The following is a 24,096-nucleotide window of genomic DNA, read 5'->3' as shown; positions in this document are numbered from 1 at the left end:
TAGTCGGTGCTGCATTCTGGCAGCGCAGTAGTTTTTATTTTAAAAAACAAAACAAAACACAATTTATACATTTTTCAATTCCAACCAATGTAAAATAAAAGTGTTGTATACCGGGATCACAATTTAGATTGCGGTGCAGTTCATCAGATGTCCATCGTAAAAATGTCTTGTAGTTAAACGAGGTTGTTGGTAAAAGTAGCTGGAACTTTATGGTAAGAGCAGGACGGTTCGCGGTGCAACAATTGCATCCAGGCTTGCCAACATAAGAAAGCACATGATAGCTGCGGGCCAGGTACAAATTTTGCATTGGGGCTCAGGTCCTTCACGCTAAGCCTCTGGCAGCCCATACGGTCTTGTTTGAGTCCATGGAGGTGGTGGGCATCACCTGAGGTTATCCCCATGGGCCGTGTGAACTTGTGCAGGACCCCACCTCAGGCATCACAGCATTGGTAAAAAGAGTGGATCCATGAAGAGGGTTACACCAACCTTCTCTCCTACAAGGAAGGGTACAAGATTGGCCCAAGTCCAAGTCAAGATGGGCATGTTTGCTGGTGTAAAACCAGAGACTATGGAGTCCCTTCACCCCATGGACTTTTATACATATACACAAATGTAGATATTAGTGTTACATGTTCTTAGATGTACAGATCCCATGTGTGAGAATAAAGTCCATCACACCACAGTAGGACTCAAACGATGAAACCCTCTCGAGACTGTGCCGGCACCATCACCGGTACCCCTCCTACCCTCTCGATATTAAAAGAGTTAAATCTGGGGTTGTGATCTGGAATGAGGAAGACTGGTTCAGGCTTGTACATGGGGCTTTCCAACTTGGGTTTGAAGGCTTCACTACTGGTCAAGGATGGAGCTAAAGGTTCCTCTTTTGGTGCTGCATTATACGCCTGCCGAAGGGAGTAGCTGATGTTATGTGGCCGGTAGCCAGCGGCGGTCCGGACACTGCTGGCGCGGCTGTTGGTGTTACTTGGGGGAGCTACCACATCCTCTCTATAGATAAGAAAAAGAAACAGAGATCAGACCAGTGCTTTTACAGAATATTAGTTAACTAGAGATGAGCAAGTTCATCGATGCATATCATTCAATGTGAAATCAATATACCCGCTATCTAGCAGCAATATGGGCATGGGCTTGAATACAACCTGATTACATAGATGCCCATTATATTAGCTAGACTTTATAGTTTTAGTATAATTTGCTCCCAAATCTACAAAAAAAAAATTTTTTTTGTTAAACTATGTTGTTTCTCAAATTACATACATTAAAATGCACTTCCTATGGAGATAGATAGAAGTGAGTTAAGCTTGCTACTACTTAGGCCAGTGATAAGTATATTTAGCAGTCCAATGGTGCCATCTTGTGGTCAGAAGGAAAACTATTACCTGATGTCGTTCGCTAGCTCTTTCTCATAGCGCTTTTTGTTGCAGCAACAGATAAGACACCATATGAGGAGAAGGAGAAGAAGTAGAAGGAATAAAGCGCCAAATACTGCTCCAACAATTATTCCTACACGGTTGCCTGATGTAGAGAGGAAAAGACATGACCACAGTCACTAATGAAAAACACCAATCAATGCATGCAACATCAATGGAAGAGTGAAGCTAACAAAATATTATATTTTAGTAATTAAGAATAAGCCTGTAGACATGAATATAACTGTTGGAATACTGCCTCCGATGTACACGTATAAATCTACTATAAATTTCACTGTGAAATTCGCAGCGTTTTTTTTTTCTGCAGGGGTCTATAGGACTTGTTATTTTAAAATCACAATCGCGCAAAATCGCAATTTACCTCGAAATCACGATTTTAACATTACAAGTCCCATAGATCCCTGCAGGAGAAAAAAGCTCCGAATTTCGCAGTGAAAAAAAAATGTAGTGGGTAGTCGCCCTAATACTGCTCCTATGTACAAGAATATAACTACTATAATACTGCCCCCTATGTACAAGAATATAACTACTATAATACTGCCCCCTATGTACAAGAATATAACTACTATAATACTGCCTCTATATACAAGAATATAACTACTATAATACTGCCCCCTATGAACAAGAATATAACTACTATAATACTGCCCCCTATGAACAAGAATATAACTACTATAATACTACCCCCTATGTACAAGAATATAACTACTATAATACTGCCTCTATATACAAGAATATAACTACTATAATACTACCCCCTATGTACAAGAATATAACTACTATAATACTGCCTCTATATACAAGAATATAACTACTATAATACTGCCCCCTATGTACAAGAATATAACTACTATAATACTGCTCCCTGTGTACAAGAATATAACTACTATAATACTGCTCCTGTGTACAAGAATATAACTACTATAATACTGCCCCTATGTACAAGAATATAACTACTATAATACTGCCCCCTATGTACAAGAATATAACTACTATAATACTGCCCCCTATGTACAAGAATATAACTACTATAATACTGCCCCTATGTACAAGAATACAACTACTATAATACTGCCCCTATGTACAAGAATACAACTACTATAATACTGCCCCCTATGTACAAGAATATAACTACTATAATACTGCCCCTATGTACAAGAATACAACTACTATAATACTGCCCCTATGTACAAGAATATAACTACTATAATACTGCCCCCTATGTAAGGGAATATAACTACTATAATACTGCTCCTATGTACTAGAATATAACTACTATAATACTGCCCTCTATGTAAGGGAATATAATTACTATAATACTGCCCCTATGTACAAGAATATAACTACTATAATACTATCCCCTATGTACAAGAATATAACTACTATAATACTGCCTCCCATGTACAAGAATACAACTACTATAATACTGCCCCCTATGTTCAAGAATATAACTACTATAATACCTTTCCCCCAAGTACAAGAATATAACTACTATAATACTGCCCCCTATGTACAAGAATATAACTACTATAATACGGCCCCCTATGTGCAAGAATATAACTACTATAATACTGTCCTCTATGTACAAGAATATAACTACTTTAATACTGCCCCCTATGTACAAGAATATAACTACTATGATACTGCTCCCTATGTACAAGAATATAACTACTATGATACTGCTCCCTATGTACAAGAATATAACTACTATAATACTGCCTCCTATGTACAAGAATATAACTACTATAATACTGCCCTTTATGTATAAGAATATAACTACTATAATACTGTCCCCTATGTACAAGAATATAACTACTATAATACTGCCCCCTATGTACAAGAATATAACTACTATAATACTGCCCCCTATGTACAAGAATATAACTACTATAATACTGTCCCCTATGTACAAGAATATAACTACTATGATACTGCTCCCTATGTACAAGAATATAACTACTATAATACTGCCCCCTATGTACAAGAATATAACTGCTATAATACTGCCCCCCTATGCACAAGGATATAACTACTATAATACAGCTCCTATGTACAAGAATATAACTACTATAATACAGCTCCTATGTACAAGAATATAACTACTATAATACTGCCCCCTATGTACAAGAATATAACTACTATAATACTGCTCCTATGTACAAGAATATATCTACTATAATACTGCCCCCTATGTACAAGAATATAACTACTATAATACTGCCCCCTATGTACAAGAATATATCTACTATAATACTGCCCCCTATGTACAAGAATATAACTACTATAATACTGCCTCCTATGTACAAGAATATAACTACTATAATACTGCCCCCTATGTACAAGAATATAACTACTATAATACTGCCCACTATGTACAAGAATATAACTGCTATAATACTGCCCCTATGTACAAGAATATAACTACTATATTACTAGTGTGTCACATCTTTCTCACCTGAGGATATAGATAGGTCAACCACACAAGTTCCGGATCCCACCCTGTTCCCCACCGTACATTGGTATGCCCCCGTATACGGCTCAGAGAGGTTCTTGATTAGTAAGTCTCCGTTGATGGGAGCTGTGGAGAGACAAGGATTCATCACATTAGAATAATCTGATTGTCTGAGTACAAAATTCTAATTCTAAACAAGGCATGATGGGATTGTCAGTGTGAGAGCGGCGTCATCCTCCTTTTTTTATTATGTCAACCTCCATCATAGGTCCCAATAAGACATATCTACTCCCAGAGTTTCCTGGAGACTAGAGGGCACTGGGGAGCTGATGTCTTGCTTTATGTTGTGGCAGGCAGAGCAGTAAATCATTGACGAGGTGGCGCCCGGGTACAGCGGGCAATGTCCAGAGGTCTCCAGCAGTAAACACAACTTGTGTGGCAGATCTACATAACTGTCCAAGAAAGACACTGTTACCCAAAGCAACCAATCACAATGCAGCTTACATTTCTCATAGGACTCTAAGAAAATGAATGGAGAGCTCTGATTGGTTGTTATGGTTTCTTTTTTAGACAGTGTCAAAAATGTACCCTAATATTTTAGATTTTTTTACTCGGCGGCCTAGACTATATCAACCTCCATATTGGTTGACAATTATACACATTGCAGGACCTTCATACCTCCCAACTCCTCAACAACAAAAAGAGGGAGAACTGTAAGTTGTTATGATGAGACCCCCCCCCCCCCTTTTACACAAAGCCACTCCCTCAATGTTCCATAATAGTGCCCTTCAGTGACCCCCTCACAGTTAAAGCCCTCTTTGGGCCCTTTTAACACAGGATGATTGGTCAGACCTGGATGCCTGACAGTCGTCCCGGCAATTATCACTCTTGTGCTTTTATATAGAAACGTTCTTTGCTAATGAATGGAGCCAGAGCTGGCGGGGGTCCTTCTGGCCCACCAACCTCCATTCATAATAAACAGGAAGTTGTTCATAAATGACCGACTGCCTGTTTACACAGAACAATCATCACTAATGAATGGAGGCAGAGCTGGTGGTGGTCCTTCCGGCCCACTCGCCTCCATCCATAATAAACAGGAAGTTGTTCATAAATGACCAACTGCCTGTTTATACAGAATGGTCATCGCTAATGAAAGGAGGGGGAGCTAGCGGGGGGTCCTTCCGACGCACCTGCCTCCATTCATAATAAACAGGAAGTTGTTCATATGTGACTGACTGCTTGTTTACGTGGAACGATCGTCACTAATGAATGGAGGGGGAGCTAGCAAGGGTCCTTCTGGCCCACCTGCCTTCATCCATAATAAACAGAAAGTTGTTCATAAGTGACCAAACTGCCTGTTTACATGGAACAAAATGTTGCTCAGTTTTCTGCATGCAGAAACTGAACGACCAACGAGAAGCAAGTGAATTTTCGTTCAGCGTTCAATCGGGGCAGCACTTACACTGACAGATAATCGCTCTGTGTAAAAGGACCCTAATAGTGTTCCTCAGTCACCCCCTCATGGTAATAGTGACCATATTAGTATCCCCAGTTGTAATAGTGTCCCCCACAGTGGTCTTAGTAGTAATAGTGTCCCCATAGTGGCCCCCATAGCAATAGTGCCCCCTCCCACAGTGGCCCCAGTAGTAATAATGATCCCATTAGTGGCTGAACTAGAAATAGAGACCCCCATAATTGCTCCAGTAGTAATAGCAACCTACATTAGTAGCCCCAATAGTAACAGTGACCCCCATAGTGATCACAGTAGTAACAGTGGCCCCCATAATGGCCACAGTAGTAACAGTATTCCTCACAGTAGCCCCACTAGTAATAACGATGCCTATAGTGGCCCAAGCAGAAATAGAGACCTCTCTAGTTCCTACAATAGGAATAGCAACCTGCATTAGTAGCTCCAATAGTAACAGTGACCCCCATAGTGATCACAGTAGTAACAGCGCCCCCCATAGTGGCCACAGTAGTAAGAGTACCCCCCACAGTAGCCCCACTAGTAATAATGATGCCTATAGTGGCCCAAGCAGAAATACAGACCTCTCTAGTTCCTACAATAGGAATAGTGACCCCCATTAGTTGCCCCAGTAGTAACAGTGACCCCCATAGCGGTCATAGTAGTAACAGTATCCCCCATACTGACCCCAATCATAATAGTGGCCACTGGGTGGTAATAGTGTCACATTAGCAATCCAAGTTTTAAGAACGACCACTCTTAGGCCTCCCGTTTAGCACTAGGCGTTTTCAGCAGCGTTTTCAGCCCTGCGCTAAACGCTGTACAAGGCTCCCATTCGTTTCAATGGGGCTGCTCACACAAGGCTGAAAACGCTGCTTTGAAAAGCGCTGCATGTTCTATCTTTGGGCATTTTCGGCTGAGTCTCCCATTGAAATGAATGGGTAGTGTTTTCAGTTGTGCTGAAAACACAGCGTTTTGCAAACGCCCTGTGTGAGGGAGGCCGTAGTAATAGTGGCCTCCATAGTGACCCCAATAGTAATAGCGACTCTCATTAGTAGCTCCAATAGTAATAGTGATCCCCCCATAATGAACCTCCAGGCTTTTGACAACCATTGAACTGACTTGTAGTGTTGCTGCTGTAATCAATACAACCTATGACCTCTCCTCCAGCATCTGTGTGCAAGAATGCAGATGCCAGGTGGGGGGGAGGAGAGGGGGATAGGGGGAAGGACTGATCATAGCAGTGGCACTACTGACACTGAACCAGTACTACAAGTGAGTTAAATGTGTGTCAGGAAGGGGAAGGTGGGACATGCCTCCTGCCACCCGGGACTGTGGGACAGCATCCCCATTCTGCAGAATCTGGGACGGTTGGGAGGCATGGCTTCACACCGGCTCACCTTAGACTTTGTTCACATCAGAATCAGAGCTTCCAGTGCAAAACGGCAGAAAATAGCTAACAAAACAGCGCAGTATGCCACGCTATTATGTCTGCAAAAATCCCAGAGGGCAGAACAGAAGCCGTGAGATCCCATCATCGTCAATGGGATCTGTCAGGCGCCATTCATTTCTATCATAGGACGGATCCGCCATTCTACCTTCCTGTTATGAAACAAGAAAACAGAAAATCGAAGTAGTGTGAACAGAGCCTCAACAGTCTGTGTTCAGTCTGCGCTGAAACATTGTAACAAAATATTAGGGCAGGACAGAGATTTATGGATTGTCTAGACTGCATGCAACTGCAACAAACTCTCCACTGTGAGAAGTATTAGGATGGAACATAAACAATGAGTGTTCAGCAAACAGAGATCTTGAAAACAATAGATCACCTCAATTACATCTGATTATTCTCAGTAAGAGAAACCAAGTACTTTTGTAGATATGATACCTTTGAATGGCAAAAAAGATACATGATGTTACAGCGAGCTTTCAGACCTCTCAGGATTCTTCCTCGGGCATAATGAAATACATCTGGACTTTTTACAAAGTCTGTAAAACAATGATTGAGAATAGCACCTCTTCTGGGTGCTCTCCTTGGGGAGAGACGATGCCATCCCCTGATCTACTCACCCCCCTGTTGTCTCCATACACCCCCTGGGTGCTTTCCTTAAGGACGCCCCTCTTGACCTCCCTCAGACTTTTCGTATTCTCCACTGATGCAAGAACCCCGCTCCGAGTTTCATTCCATTCTTGAAGGTCTCAAAAATGGCCATGAATTTATGCTCCCAAATTATTCTGTGACGCTGTGGCTTGAAATTGTCCTTCAGTGTGATAACTCTCATCTGTTCCATGTTGTATCCGTGACTAGAAAAATGTTTTGCCTCTCTTTGCCTCTCTAATTGGCTGTAAACAACGGACTTTTTGACGTGCTTAGGATGAGAACTGTCCCATCTGAGGTATGTGGCCCGATCAATTGGTTTTCGGTACAGGGATGACTGTATTGAGTTGTTTGAAATTTTTATGGTGGTGTCCAAAAAGTTAATTTCTGTATACAAATAGCTTAAAGTCAGGTTCTACCTTATGAAATTGATTAATATGTTACATCATCACCAACCAACATGTAACTTACCCATGTTGAGGACGGGGGTGACTGGGTTGGAGGGCCCGGCAATCTTTTCCCACCGGTAGGTCAGAGGCGGGGTTCCCTCACTTGATTTGCACTTCAAAATAACATCACTTCCTTTGGTGTGATCTCCTTCGATATAACACTGAGGATTCGAGGGGCTCGCTGTGGAGAGAGACAAGTCAGTGCAAGGTGTGACCTGTAGAATAAGTCATTTCACCATGTTCTTCATACTTTCCAACTTTTAAAGAACAAAAACAGGCGCAATCCCTGTAGTGCTCTATGCATGTCACAGTTTTTTTTACATTAAGCCACACCTCCTCTAACTGTGCCCCTCTGTGTCCCCTCAAAGTAATATTATTCCTTTGTGCTTTACTACCACACTTTGTCCCCTCAAATAATAATGCCCCTTTGTGCCCCCTCATAGTAATAGTGCCCCTGCACCCCCTCAAAGTAATAGTGCCCCCTGTACCCCTTAAAAATAACAATGCACCGTGAAAGTAATAGTACCACTTTGTGTTATACTACCACAATGTGTCCTCTCAAAGTAATAATGCTCCTTTGTGCTCCCTAAAAGTGATAGCGCCACTCTGTGCCCCCTCAAGGTGATAGCGCTTCTCTGTGACCACTTAAAGTAACAATGCACCCTTAAAGAAAAAACACCCCTCTGTGTTATAGTGCCACTCTGTACCCCCTCAAAATAATAGTTCTCCTCTGTGCTAGAGTGCCACTCTAAGCCTCTCAAAGCAATAGTGCCTCTCTGTGCCACCTCACAGTAATAATGCCCCTCTGTTCCACAGCTTCCCTTGCGTCCCCTAAATTTCAGCAAGCAGAGAACAAACTTTCTCTAGGCTGATCCATGCAGACCCTAGCCTGACTCCGTCCCGTCTTCTACTCTCAGTACAAGTACCAGAAAGCAGGAGATGGGGGAGGTGTTGGACTATGGTTGGCACAGAGCCACGCTGTGTCCTGCAGCAGTCCTCTGTCCTTGTTTAAGATGCTTAATATCTTCCACTGTATCTGCATCAGTTGAAATCAGAACACTGGGTTAGCGGCACGGCACCCGAAAATCAGGACGGTTTTGTTTGGTCTTTTAATAGAGGCAACATTACTGCCCCTCATTGAACATTTAGGACCCCTTTACATGGAACAATAAATCATTCACTGACCTCCCATGATCAATTTCCAAAAAGGTGTTGGAGAGACCAAGCAATTAATTCACAACTAACCAAAGATCTTTGTAGACGTCTCGGACACAAGACTTTGTTTTACCTTGAACGACTAATGTCACTTTCCTGGAGGCCACCCCCGGGTTCTTCTTCACTTTGCACTGGAAGGTCCCAGAATCTCCTACTTCCAGAAAGGTAATTGTGATGGAGGCATCCCCTTGGCTGGGATCAGCTGATCTGAAGGACAGGCGGTTCATGAGGCTTTGTGGAGCTTTTGACACCACAGCGTTGTCCATGTAGGTGAGAATCTGGTGGGAAAATGGAGATGGGAAACTTGAGACCTTCAAGTACCTTACAGCTGCTGGTTTGGTGAATAATCACAGAGATACTCACTACTTTATCCAGTCCTGTGCTGTCCGGGTTCATCAGGGACCACTCAATGTCCAAGGCTCCCGTTTCGAAGGGTTCCAGGACATATGTACAGCCCAGTGTCACACTATCTCCTTTAGGTAGGAGGATGGTCTCAGTGCTTTGTTCTTGGATGGTAACAGCACCCAGCAGTGCTAGTTAAGAAAAAACATAAAAGAACAGTCCATGAAAGATGCCCAAGAACTGCGATACAATAGAAGATGGAGGTATAATAAGAACAGTAATATTAATCATCGTCAGGCTGAAGTTTCCTGACTCAGGGTCTCAGTGTTGCCTCCATGCAGGAGGCTGCAGGAACTACAGCAACGTCTTACAGTTGTAGGAATACTTTATCAGAGCAACTTCTGCCACTTGTGTCAGCTGCTATTGTAGTGACCCAAGGGTCCCTCCAACACTTGTAAGCCTGTTTGTCTTTATGTGAGTGATGTTAACCTTGTGTAAGCCTATTTGTCCCCCTATCCTGCTGGTATGATGTGATTGGTAGTTTAGGGATTGGGGAGGAGTTTTGAGAGGTGATGAGAGAGAAGAGGGTAGTTGGTGGTCGGTTAAGGAGGTGCGGGCAGGAGAGATGGGCTAATGCTCCTGCTGGGGCTGAGCCACGCTCATGTCTCTTCCACAAGGAGGCTTGTCCTCTTCAGGGGCTGGAGCGCAGGGGATGCTTCCTAGGAGAGGGTGTGGGAGTGTAAGTGCCACATACTCCCCCGCTGAACCGCATCTGGAGAGATCCGCGTTTGAAAGGCCGTGTAACACAAAAGTGGCTGTCCCAAGAGAGTGTCCATCAGATAACAACGACTGAGGATATGTGTGCCTCGGGGAAAAGAACTTCCTGTTTTTCGAGTGTGTCAGGAAACGAAAAGCTCCAATCCGTTCAAAAGCATTTATTTCCATGTTGAAAAGTATAAGTATTTGTCTGTATTGGAAAATCAAAGTTAAACCGTGTGTAAGAGGAAACCGCGTGTTCACGGATTCATTTATTCATTGTGAGTGACTTGTCACTTGTTTAGGGACACTGGCGTCACGAAGACAATCTAGAACTAATCTGTGGTGGTAATCAAGCCTGCTAAATCCTATCTCCCCTGCTAGTGGCTAAGCTCGGCTATACTCCACCCTTTTGGGAGGAGAGACAGTAAAGCCATGGTGGACCACCGTCATCTTGTACCCCATGATAACCCCACATAACAGTGATTACCACCGTGTTCCCATAACAGTGATAACCACAGTGTCCCCATAATAGTGATAACCATTTCAGTTTGGTTGTGGAGTTTACACGTAACAAGAGACGTTTAGTATCCCTCTCCATCGGCAGTCGTGTTCGCACATAGGATCATTGATGGTGTCGCCCACCAGGAAGCCTCAAGACTAGAAGAGACCATCGTCTTCATCGTCTTGTAGGTTCCTCTCGGGGCGGCATCCTCATGTGTGATGAACGTGAGTGCAGGAATGTGTTGTATCACACACTTTCACCAGCCTGCCACAACCGGTATCTCACATGTCATATAGACACACGCCCTGCAGGGAGGAGGACATGATGGCGTCAACACCCACCGCTGAATACCGGTTTGTCAGGTGTCCTCACCAGATAAAACTGCTGGTCCCCTGAGATAATTGTGATGAGCTTGGCGACAATCACCACTCACACGGGGTACGCTGCTACTCAGCTTTCCCAGCCTCCTGAAAGGCAAATCTCCGCAGATGGGCAATGTATCACTATAAATCAAGACCAAGATGCTGTGCAGAATCTGGGGAAAGCTGGGTGACAACCAATATGGATTATACTGCATCTGTCACCCAGCTTTCCTAGACAGTTATTGTGATCCATGTCAGCAGGATCAGCAGATCACGTTGATGGTTCTCAGGACTGTTTACTTCCACACATGTACTGGTATGGTAATAACTACACTGATGACAGCTCAGTCCTGCTATGTAAACACAGCTGATACTCCGCTTCCGCAGGGCGAGCTCACCCACAACCAAAAGAAAGGAGGATTTGTTTCTCAGACGCAAATTAACCCCTTCAGGACTGCAGAATGCCTACAAATGTCCTGCGGTCATAAAGGATGTATGGAGAGAGTCTGCTCCATACCCGCCAGCTATCAAAAGTTTCCGATAACTACTTAGATCAGTATTAGCTCTGATTGCGGCAGTTAACTGTTTAGGTTCTGTGGTCAAAGCTGACCACGCTTGCAAACAGTCCACACACCCCCCCCCCTCCCCCCCGCAGAATGATCAGAGGATGCCAATAGACTAGCATGGCAGCCAGGTGCCTACTGAAGTCTCCCAGGGCTGCCACGCAGAAGATGCCTGTCAAGCCTTGCCTGCCAACATCAAACATTGCTATGTACTGTAATATTGAAGTATTACTGTATATGGTCCAAGTCCCCCGTGAGAACTAAATAACAGTGAAAAAAAATTGTTTAATAAAGTTTTTTAACAGTTAAAAAAATACTAAAATATAAAAAAAAAAACTTTTCCCATTCTTTCTATAAAAAAGCTAAACAATTTAAATAACATATTTGGTATCGCTGTGTACGTAAACGCCGGAACTATGAAAATATCTCAATATTTATACCGCGTGGTCAAGGTCTTAGGGTGAAGACACACGAACGTATATCGGCTCGGTTTTCACGCCGAGCCGATATACGTTGTCCTCGTGTGCTGGGGGGGAGGATGGAAAAGCCAGGGCCAGGAACTGAGCTCCTGCCCCCTCTCTGCCTCCTCTCCGCCCCTCTGCACTATTTGCAATGGGGAGAGGTGAGATGGGGCGGGGCTAATTCTCAGAACTTAGCCCCACCCCTGCCCCGCCTCTTCCCATTGCAAATAGTGCAGAGGGGCGGAGAGGAGGGCGGGAGCTAACTTCCTTCTCCTGGCTCTTCCATCCTCCCCCCCCTGCACACGAGGACAACGTATATCAGCTCGGCGTAAAAACCGAGCCGATATACGTTCGTGTGACTTCACCCTTAGAAAGACAAAAAAAAGTTTGAAATGTCAAAACTGCGATATATATATTTTTTTTGGGGGGGAATCCTGACTTCCCAAAAATTTGAATAAAAAGTACTCAAAAAGATAGTAATAATAAAAACTGGTGCTCACCCTGCAAAAAAAAAGAGCCGCCACACAGCCCAATCGACGGACAAACAAAAGAGTTACGGGGCAACTTTTCTTTTAGAAAAAGTTTTATCGATCTTTTAAAAATAGAAACGCATAAACAAAACAAATTAAATTTGGCATCACTGTAGGTGGCGCTGCAGAGGTATTGTTCCATCTTCCTTATTTACATATTACCCAGACGAGCATGGATGACCTCCTCACTCAACTTATTGGTGCTCTTTCCCTTAGGGCTATTTCAGACGACCGTATATCGGCCGCGTATTCACGTCGGCCGATATACGGCGTCTCTCTCTGCAGGGGGAGGAGGCTGGAAGAGCCAGGAGCAGAGCTCTGAGCTCCCGCCCCCTCTCTGCCTCCTCTCCACCCCCTCTCCGCCCCTCTGCACTATTTGCAATGAGGGGAGGTGGGACAGGGCGGAGCTAATTCAAGGAACTTAGCCCAGCCCCTGTCCCTCCCCTGCAGATGAGGACAACGTATATCGGCTTGGCGTGAAAACCGAGCCGATATACGGTCGTCTGAATGCAGCCTTATGCATATGTGGTAGTATTAGTTTACATCTGCTACAACTATGCATGACTGATCCGAGGCGGCGACAGCTGACCATCTATATCAGTCCTTCCTCCTTTTCTCACCCTCACTTCTCTTTTTCCATGTTTGACACTTTGTCATAAGAAAATCAATTTATCAGAAAAAAATACAACTCGTCCCACAAAAAAAAACGCACACATACAGCCATGTCAGTGGAAAAAATGAAATGTTATGGCTCTTGGAAGGCAGGGACAAAAAACTAATGTAAAAAAGTCATAAATACAATTTAAAATACTGCAAAATTGACATTAAGTATTATTTTTAAGCCTTGCTTTACTAATTTTGTGGTTGGCTGACTTCATGGCTTTTACTCCAGTCACATTTAGAGCTGCATCCGAAGTTCAGGTAACAATTACACAGGCAGAGCTACTGTATCATGCAAGTCCCATTTGGCAGAAGAGTGCTGAAAAACCGCAGACTGTTTCCAAAGACAACTAGGGAAATTGTAAATGCAGCTTTAAATGTGACTAGAGCAAGGCCCTAAACTGTAACAATGAAAATAAATAGGGTTAGTGTCCCTTTAAATCTGTTGTAGATTGGGAATTATTTGTGGTGAAAAGAATTTTCGCTTTCTGTAGTGATTTATAAAAGTAAGAGGAGAGATGTCTCTGTGCACGCTGCACTCTCACCTGTGATCTCATCTACGGCACCAGGACCGTGTCCCAGCCTGCACTGTGCCCGGGGCTACCGACAGGGGTAAGCAGAGACAAGAAGGTTGGTGATGAGGAAAAATGTAAGAATACTTTCAGAGATAGAAGGGTTAGTAGTTTAATTTTGTAATGCAAGGTGACTGAAAAAAAGAGAAATGTACTCCCATCAGTATTTGGTGCGCCGCCCTTTACCTTCCATCAGCCCTTCTAGGTACACTTGTACAGTCCGAGATTTTGTAGAATTAGAGTCAGGTGTATGATTAACCAATTATACCAAACAAGTGATAATCATCATTTTCATATGCAGGTTGAAACACCATCATTAACAGAAACAGCTGTGTAGGAGGCTTAAAGCAGGGTGAGCAGCAGCCAAACTCTGCTATAAAGGTGAGGTTGTGGAAGACACATCATGCTTATTTCCTTTGAAATCAGAAGATATCCAGCAGTCCCACCAACTCAGAACTGGCAGAAAACAGTGTGACTCAGGTACACCTATCTACTGTCTGGAGAAGTCAGGCCAGAAGTGGTCTTCATAGAAGAATTGTGGCCAAAAAGCCGTACCTTCCACATAGACAAGAGGCCAGGCAACTCAAGCTATGCACAAAACATAGGAATTGGGGTGCAGAAAAATGGCAGCGGGTGCTCTGGACTTCTGTCACAGAAGGCAATTTGTTTGCTGAAGGGATGGAGAGCGGTACAATAATGAGTGTCTGCAGGCAGCATTAAAGCAGGGTGGAGAGTGGTACAATAGTGAGAGTCTGCACGCAGCAGTGAAGCATAGTGGAGAGCGGTACAATAATGAGTGTCTGCAGGCAGCAGTGAAGCATAGTGGAGAGCGGTACAATAATGAGTGTCTGCAGGCAGCAGTGAAGCTTAGTGGAGAGCGGTACAATAATGAGTGTCTGCAGGCAGCAGTGAAGCTTAGTGGGGAGTGGTACAACAAGGAATGTCGGTATTAGTGTATCTTGACACCACCAGGAAGTCCTGGTGGAGCCAAGATTGACAGGGGTCTGACGCCCCCTTTAGCCGATTGGCTGACGGCAGTGCATACTTGCAGGTCCTCAGCGCTCTGTACAATACTGTAGTCGGTGATGTAAGTTCCCCACTGATGCTCATAGCAGTGTTTCCAATTTCAAGGAACAGAAGTGCATTGCTGCAGATACTGGCCCCCAGAAGCGTTGCCCTCCCTCCCCCCTCCTGTCCCAGCAGCGAGATTATGTTCAGGACTTTGTCCACAGCTCACACTCCACTAATTCTTACTGCTGTCCCAGAGAACTTGCTTTTCTCCGCTCCTCCGGACCTCCACTGCCTACAGTGAGCCCCCCCGAGAGCTCCGCTGTTCACAGTAGGCACCCCCCATACGGACCTCCGCAGCGCACACTACTACCCTCCATCCCCCTACCGGCGATCTGTTTCAGCGCTCCTGCCGTCACAGCTGAGATGTCAGCGATCACTGTCGGTGCTCCTCCGGTCATCCGCTGAAGTGCAGTGGTCCTCCGGTGCACACACTGAGGGTGGCATTAATCTGAGGAAGGCCTCTTTAATGGGGGAGGGCAGCAGTGAAGCCACTCCTGGAGGTGGGTAAGGCGCTTTCAGGGGTGAAAAGCAAGGATTGCAGGGGCCAGGGCTTTGGAACATCTTGCCGCCAGGGGGATTCCACGCTCCAGGTCTGATGAATTTACACCCCTGTTGAACTCCTAGCAGCATGCATTGCCTGCCATACAGACGCTTCAATACTTGAGCCAATCGGGAGCTAGGGGTGTGAGAGGGGCGTTCCTCCTGTCAAACCCCTAGCTTCTGGTAGCGTCAAGATACACTAATACCATGAGGCAGCAGGCAGCAGTGAAGCATGGTGGAGAGCGGTACAATAATGAGTGTCTGCAGGCAGCAGTGAAGCATGGTGGAGAGCGGTACAATAATGAGTGTTTGCAGGCAGCAGTGAAGCATGGTGGAGAGCGATACAATAATGAGTGTTTGCAGGCAGCAGTGAAGCATGGTGGAGAGCAGTACAGTAATGAGTGTCTGCATGTAGCAGTAAAGCATGGTGGAGAGCGGTACAATAATGAGTGTCTGCAGGCAGCAGTGAAGCATGGGGAAGAGCGGTACAATAATGAGTGTCTGCAGGCAGCAGTGAAGCATGGGGAAGAGCGGTACAATAATGAGTATCTGCAGGTAGCAGTGAAGCATGGTGGAGAGCAATACAATAATGAGTGCCTACATGTAGCAGTAAACATGGTGAAGAGCGGCACTAGAATGAGTGTCTGCAGGCAGCAGTGTAGCATGGTGGAGAGCAAAACAATAATGAGTGTCTGCAGGCAGCAGTGAAGCGTGGTGGAGAGCAGTACAATAATGGGTGTCTGTAGGTAGCAGTAACGCATGGTGCAAAGGGGTACAATAATGAATGTCTGCATGTAGCAGTGAAGCATGGTGTAGAGCGGTACAATAATGAGTGTCTGCAGGCAGCAGTGAAGCATAGTGGAGAGCGGTACAATAATGAGTGTCTGCAGGCAGCAGTGAAGCATGGTGGAGAGCGGTACAATAATGAGTGTCTGCAGGCAGCAGTGAAGCATGGTGGAGAGCGGTACAATAATGAGTGTTTGCAGGCAGCAGTGAAGCATGGTGGAGAGCGATACAATAATGAGTGTTTGCAGGCAGCAGTGAAGCATGGTGGAGAGCAGTACAGTAATGAGTGTCTGCATGTAGCAGTAAAGCATGGTGGAGAGCGGTACAATAATGAGTGTCTGCAGGCAGCAGTGAAGCATGGTGAAGAGCGGTACAATAATGAGTGTCTGCAGGCAGCAGTGAAGCATGGGGAAGAGCGGTACAATAATGAGTATCTGCAGGTAGCAGTGAAGCATGGTGGAGAGCAGTACAATAATGAGTGCCTACATGTAGCAGTAAACATGGTGAAGAGCGGCACTAGAATGAGTGTCTGCAGGCAGCAGTGTAGCATGGTGGAGAGCAAAACAATAATGAGTGTCTGCAGGCAGCAGTGAAGCGTGGTGGAGAGCAGTACAATAATGGGTGTCTGTGGGTAGCAGTAAAGCATGGTGCAAAGGGGTACAATAATGAATGTCTGCATGTAGCAGTGAAGCATGGTGGAGAGCGGTACAATAATGAGTGTCTGCAGGCAGCAGTGAAGCATAGTGGAGAGCGGTACAATAATGAGTGTCTGCAGGCAGCAGTGAAGCATAGTGGAGAGCGGTACAATAATGAGTGTCTGCAGGCAGCAGTGAAGCATGGTGGAGAGCGGTACAATAATGAGTCTCTGCAGACAGCATTGACACATGTTGAGAGCGGTACAATAATGAGTCAACCAACGATGATTTGCCTGTCTAACCAAGCTGCACGAGCCTGAATGAGCAAGTAGAGACGTCACCAGCTCGTTCGCTCGGGCAAATGAGAATCATGAAGTTCTCGTTAGGTGTAAAAGGAGCCTTACATTCGACATACCGGACAGGAAGATTGATAGTGTTGTTGTGTTTTGCTCATTTTGGGGGGGCCCTTGTCATGTCATCACTTTGGATATCTCCAGTATTATAAACAGAGTCGGCAGTGACTTTCACCTTTATGTATCTTAGCAGATAAACAGAAACCGAAAACTGGTCAAACAAGTCCCAGAAATGCAAAGAATCTCCAGTCTTTGCAACTTGATGACGTTTGATGTCATCACCGACTTAAAGGTTTCATCACACTTCCTTCTTTCTGATTCAATAACATCTTGGAAATCCATAAGAGACACATAGTCTGCGGCAGCACAACGATGCAGTAGAAAAGTAAAAAACTTTCATTACTCCATTTCAAAGCATGGCTGCAACGTTTCGACCAGTATACAACCGGTCTTTGTCAAGCATCTTGGAAATCCATCGGAAAAAGTGCTAGAGATTGTTTACCAGAGCTCACCAACTCCGGAGGAGGAAGACTGCCACCAGAAGGCCCATTCAGTAGAGCCTAATGTGCACGTTGCTCTAACACCAACTAAAATACCAGCTCTACACCTGGTGACATCCCACCATCAGACCCCGTTGTCAGCTCGGCACCTGGTGACGTCCCCCCACCAGATCCTATTGTCAGCTCTATACCTGGTGACATCCCACCACCAGACCCCGTTGTCAGCTCTACACCTGGTGACATCCCTCCACCTGAGCCTGTTGTCAGCTCTACATCTGGTGACATCCCACTAACAGACCACGTTGTCAGTTCTACATCTGGTCACATCCCACCGCCAGACCCCGTTGTCAGCTCTACATCTGGTGACATCCCCCCACCAGACCCTATTATCAGCTCTACACCTGGTGATATCCAACCGCTAGACCCCGTTGTCAGCTCTACACCTGGGAAGATCACACCACCAGACCCCATTGTCAGCTCTACACCTGGTGACATCCCACCGCTAGACCCCTCTGTCAGCTCTACATCTGGGAATATCTCACCATGAGACCCAGTTGTCAGCTCTACACCTAGTGACATCTCACCACCAGACCCCGTTGTCAGCTCTACACCTGGTGATATCCCCCACCAGACCCCGTTGTCAGCTCCATACCTGGTGACATCTAACCACCAGACCCCGTTGTCAGCTCTACACCTGGTGACATCTCACCACCAGACCCCGTTGTCAGCTCCACACCTGGTGACATCCCACCACCAGACCCCGTTGTCAGCTCCACACCTGGTGACATCCCACCACCAGACCCCATTGTCAGCTCTACACCTGGTGACATCTCACCACCATACCCCGTTGTCAGCTCTACACCTGGTGATATCCCCCACCAGACCCCGTTGTCAGCTCCACACCTGGTAACATCCCACCACCAGACACCATTGTCAGCTGTACACCTGAGGACATCTGATTGTTTCTGTACTGGGATCTCCTGTGTAATTCTCTTCCTTAGGCCTTGTTCACACGGGCGACACAGCATCGCTGCGAGAAAACCGCCGCAATATCACACGGCTGGTCAATGCGATATCGCTGCGGTTTCTCGCGGCGATACTGCGACTTTGTAGAGCTACAAAGTCGCATGTGGGGATACAAAGTCGCGGGACTTTGTAGCACCACATGCAAGGATTTTTGGGAAAGGCCTGAAATATAAGCCCTTCCCTGAAAATAAGACATAGCTGAAGACGGGAAAAAAAATCATCACCTTATATGCGCTGTCGGTTCAGCCGCAGCTTCTCCCCGTGTCCCGGCACTGATCTTCTTCTTCTCTTCTGGCTGGGGATTGGAAGCGCTAACTGTGATTGGCTGATGCTTAGCCAATCACAGCCATTCATCAAGTACTGGCTGTGATTGGCTAAGCGTTAGCCAATCATAGCCAGTGCTTCCAAGAGGCAGGAATTTTTCAATCCCCGGCCAGAAGAGAAGAAGAAGATAAATGCTGGGACCTGGGGAGAAGCTGCGGCCGGGCTGACAGAGCGTCTAAGATGATGTATGTGTATTTTGTTATTTTTTTCCCTGCAGTTAGGGCTTAGATTAGAACTTTGACAGTAGGATTCCCTACTGTCAAAGTTGCATTGCACCACATGAAAACCACGTTTTTGTGCGATGCAACAGAGAGGAAGGATCCATAGGGAAACATGGGATACAAAACCTCAGTTTGTCACCCGAGTGAACTAGGCCTTACCCCTAATGCTCACACATCACTGAACAGCACAGGATTGGTGGGCGGCAAATACTTTTAATTAACATAGTGTATGAAAAACAGTAGCTAGCGGGTTTTAGTTTAATTTCTTTCATGCAAATTTTTTTTTTTTCTTTTTTGATGCATTGAAGCGATACAAAGTGGTTGATAACGTGGATGTAGTGATTGCAGGAAGAAACTCCACCTGTTAGAGAACGATACATTGATGTCATCCTTAGCAGATCAACAATGATTGAGCTAAAGAAATGCAAATTCCAGCCGTACCAGGGGTGGAGCTCAGTTTTGATGTGGTTGTACCGTGTTTCCCCGAAAATAAGACACCCCCCGAAAATAAGACACCCCGCAAAATTTGCAGAAGTCCCAAATATAAGGCACCCCCCGATAGTAAGGCATAGTAAAGTGTGCAGGCAAGTCAAGAGGCCTGTCCCCTGCTGCCATCCCTGTTGTCTCCTACCTCCAGATGTATAGGTAGATCTGCAGAGCTCCCCCTGGTGGCCGGAAGCTGCAATACCATCCCTGCTTACAAGTGGTACAGGAACTTCTGTCTGCAGACAGGTACGTTACTTTACAGCCCTTTTTTTATGGCTCTGTGTGTCCACAAAGCTGGCCAATTGAGGGATTAGCGGCCACAGACGGATTTGCCATGGCGAAATAAGACACCCCCTGAAAATAAGACATAGCGCATATTTGGGAGCAAAAATTAATATAAGACGCGTCTTATTTTCGGAGAAACAGGGTATGTACCTGCTAATTGCCACCTGTGTAGGGGAAGCACATGAGACATAGACAGACATTCTCTGATACGGGAAAATGAATGTCAAAGAGCCACAAGCTGCTACAATTCAGAGACCAGACTGTAGCGGTGACGACGGGGAATAGAAAGGCTTTCTAATAGAGGGGCACAGGACATTCCAGTGCAGTTTAGGACTGTCAGAGCCACAGATTCACTTAGGCCAGCGTTTTATGCAACGGTCTAAGGGCTGCGCTAATATGAACTGCAATAATGTATTAAGTGGCGCAAGCCTCCTAACTTGTGGAGGTAAAACCCCTTCATCTCCTGTCCACAGGATAGGGGAGAACTTACTGACCAGCGGGGTTCTGACCGCTTGGACCCTCAATAATCCCTGAAACAGGGCTTAGGAGTGTCACCGAATGAATGGTGGTTGAGCTTACGCACCACCGCTCCATTCATTTCAGTGGGACTGCCAGGTTCAAGTCCCACTGAAATGAATGGTGTGGTGGTTTGCATGTGGCCACCGCAACATTAATTTGGAGTTGGACCAGAACCCCATCCTCGGGATCGATGGGGTCCCAGCGATTGGACCCCTAAAGGACCAGCAAGTTATGCCCCTATCTGTGAGTAGGGAATAACTTGTAGTGGTAAATCCTCTTTAATTCATTGGCTGCTAGGGGAGGCATAGACGCCAGATATGGGCCTGCTTCTTGCATAAATTATAGTAAATGTGATGGGCCTTGTGCAGCTCCGTGCCTCGATGATAAGTCCCGTGCCCCCTTTTTAATTAGTGCTGGGGCTAGCATAAAATTGCAGACAGTGCACAAGATGCTATTTTTTACACTACGATTGTTCATTCACCATGCATTTTGCATTAATTGACAGCACATGGGGGGGGGGGGGGGAATATGCATTTTTATGCCTGCATGTACCGGTCAGCCAGCAAACGAGCCTGAATGAGGGGCAAATTCCTATGGGCCTATGATTGGGGAAACATATATCCTTACGAATATTCATGCCTGTTAATCGGTTCATGTAGAAGGGCCCTAACATTTGGCATCTGTCATTGTTGAAGGTCCTGCACAAACCCCTGCCCCTTGCCCCCGCACAGAACAGATGCAGGACCAGTTGGAAAACTCATAAAAAACACATTTTCTTTTAAAAATACTTATTGAACCAGTTTTACCCCAGAAAAGATATTGTCTTGTTAGAAGGAAATGCATACACCTTCTGGAAGGAGGCCCGGATGATAGAGGGTATGTCCACCTTTACAGCAAATCACCTTCATTAAAAATATTCTCACATACTGTGTATACAGCATCTATGCAGAGGTATGGGTTTCCATGGTTACAGCCTATAAACAAGCACTGTGTAGCCTGATTCTGCGGCCACTTGTTGCTCTACTGCCTCTACTACCGCTACTCTCTCTTCTTTATAATCTACAGACCGCATTAGAAAAGGTGGATGGGAGGAGCTGGGACTTCGTCAGCACCCGGCAAACCCAAGCAGGGGCCAGGACCCACTGAGCCTGGAGGAAACCACTCAGGGGTGGGATTGATCCGGTCCTCGTTTCTAAAAATTATTTGTATCTGTGTCTTAAGATGCAGATACAATTGACTATGACAGCGGCACTGCAGGAAGCCAAGTGCTTCCTACTCTGCCAACTGGTGCCTTCTTTGTCACATAGGCAGCATGTTAATATTATCACATTGCCTGTGCCGTTCTGCATTATCCTCGCCGGAAGAAACCAAGGCAAAGGATGGAAGACGCCACAGGTGCACAATGCAGGTGAGTGGGTTTATTATTTTATTTCATTGATTGGGCACAGTTGAGGTTTATTAATTACTCAGAGAGAACAGCAGGCACAGTAGAGTTTTTAAGTGACTCAGAGAGCCTATAAATTACTAAAGGGGTAGAATGAGGCCTATAAATTACTAACAGGCAAAAAGGGGCCTATAAATTGCTAAGGGAGCACAAAAGAGTCTTTAAATTACTAAGAGTCAGAAAGAGGCCTATAAAGTTGTAAGGGAGCACAGCAAGGCCTATAAATTATTAAGGGGACAGAACAAGGCCTATAAATTACTAAGGGGCAAAGTGGGGCCTATAAATTACTAAGGGGGCACAGTGGGGCCTATAAATTACTACAGGACAGTGTGGGGCCTATAAATTACTAAGAGGGCAAAGTGGGGCCTTCAAATTACTAAGAGGGCAAAGTGGGGCCTTCAAATTACTATAAGAGGCAAAGCGAGTAAATGAGTAAGGGGGTCCGCTATGACACTGTTGGCCAAGGACCCATGTAAGCCCACAGCCATGCCCGGGAGGGAGTATTGTATTACTGAGGGATTAGTTATAACAGGGTTTGTTTATAGGCTGTACCTATGGAAACACATAGGGCTGCATAGGAGCTGTATACACAAAAATGCATCAATTTCTGTTCGTAGGTTTTTTTGTTTTTCTTTTTGGAACACCATGAACCACAGTGCCAGACGGAGACGTGGGGGCTCTCCAGAGGAGATGATGAGGAGGACCTTCATCTATACAAAACATCTACCTCATAATCTGCATATAAGTAATAGACCCTAGTGGTAAGTGATCTGCTGGCCTTCTCGAACACAGAGGAGCCAAAATAAAATTTCCCTTAAAAATGAACAAATTCCATCCACTCCTGCGACATCACACATTTTAAAAAAATTGTCATGAATGACCTGATGCTGAGGGAAGCGTGAGCGCGTCTTGGTTACCTATACAGACGGAAGGACCACTGCTGTCCATAGATGTCAACAGCTATTTCCACAGTGGTCTCTGGAGCAGGCACTGATTGGGGGTCCTGCCATATGATAAGGGCTTGTGCACAGAGGGTACCCCTTTAACTGGCTTGTTATTAAACACTACCTTGAATGTCATACTTAATGGACAGGAAGTATTAACCCTCGGATCTCAAGCTTTTGCAGCCCCTGCCAGAGGTTGATATGATACATAACAACTGAAGTCAATGACGATACCTGAAGTTCAACAAAAGGTAAACTTACAATGTATGACAGTGGGCGCACAAAGAGGATTTCACAATCATAAGCATAAAAAAGGCACTTACCTGGCATGAACCCCAGGAGAACCCACGAGATCGCCCACAGGTCGCCCATTATAATCCCGAAGGGGGTCAGATCCTCGGCAGCTGTACTGTCAGTGAGGAGCAGTGTGTGTACACAGAGCAGAAGCTGCAGAACTTGTGCGGCCAGTCCTGTAGTACACGACACACCTGTGCCAGGAGGGCCGAGCAGAAAGTGTCCTCTGCCAGGTGACGCCCAGGGAGGATGGCTCATTCTTCCGTCTACTTTTGTTTTTATTTCTGCCAAAAGGTACAAGTTGAAGCTGCGGTTACTACGCAGGAGGTACTGCTTAACCCCTTAGTGACCAGGCCTATGTTGCTACCAAGCTAGAATATTTTTCTTTTTCTGTCCCCACGGCCATGTGAGGGCTTATTTTTTTGAGTGGCAAGCTGTAGTTTTTATCATTTTTATTATTTTTTGGGTAGTTATTATGTATTGTAGGGAGAGAGAACGCCTCAATTCTGTCATTGTTTTTTTTTTTTTTGTTTTACAGCTGTAAAGATGCAGCATCGATGATATAATAATTATTTTCTGCGGGTCGGTAAAGTTTCGACAACACCAAAATTATGTATAATTTTTTTTTTCGTTTTTTTCACTTTTGCACAATAAAAAAATCTTTTTTTGAAAAAAATATCATTTCTTTTACATTGCTGCATTCAAAGTCCCATAACTTTTATATTTGTCCATGGGCGGAGCTCTGTGAGGGCTGTAATGATTGTTATGTAACGAGCTGTAGTTTTTATTG

At 45.2% G+C, this 24,096-nt stretch overlaps 1 protein-coding gene across 1 annotated transcript; it reads right to left on the bottom strand.

Moving 5' to 3' along the window:
* On the bottom strand, positions 1-23,501 carry VSIG8 (V-set and immunoglobulin domain containing 8). The gene is made up of 7 exons (XM_066609079.1): positions 23,336-23,501; positions 9,491-9,660; positions 9,201-9,405; positions 7,935-8,093; positions 3,904-4,026; positions 1,398-1,533; positions 1-1,005 (listed from the first exon to the last, which is right to left on the bottom strand). The coding sequence occupies exons 1-7, from the start codon at positions 23,382-23,384 to the stop codon at positions 690-692; spliced, it is 1,158 nt and encodes a 385-aa protein (XP_066465176.1). The 5' UTR covers positions 23,385-23,501; the 3' UTR covers positions 1-689.
* Positions 23,502-24,096: the final 595 nt, after the last annotated feature.

This window comes from Eleutherodactylus coqui, chromosome 6, assembly GCF_035609145.1.
Source record: "Eleutherodactylus coqui strain aEleCoq1 chromosome 6, aEleCoq1.hap1, whole genome shotgun sequence".
Lineage (NCBI taxonomy): Eukaryota > Metazoa > Chordata > Amphibia > Anura > Eleutherodactylidae > Eleutherodactylus > Eleutherodactylus coqui.
Note: the sequence above shows the minus strand (reverse complement) of the source record. Positions and strands in the feature narration are given on the sequence as shown.

Coding starts and splice junctions, on each gene's coding strand:
- VSIG8 (XM_066609079.1), bottom strand. CDS start 23,384: ATGGGCGACCTGTGGGCGATCTCGTGGGTTCTCCTGGGGTTCATGCCA. Junction 1,534..3,903: donor TGACCTATCTATATCCTCAG/GTGAGAAAGATG, acceptor TCTCTACATCAG/GCAACCGTGTAGGAATAATT. Junction 1,006..1,397: donor GAGCTAGCGAACGACATCAG/GTAATAGTTTTC, acceptor TCTTATCTATAG/AGAGGATGTGGTAGCTCCCC.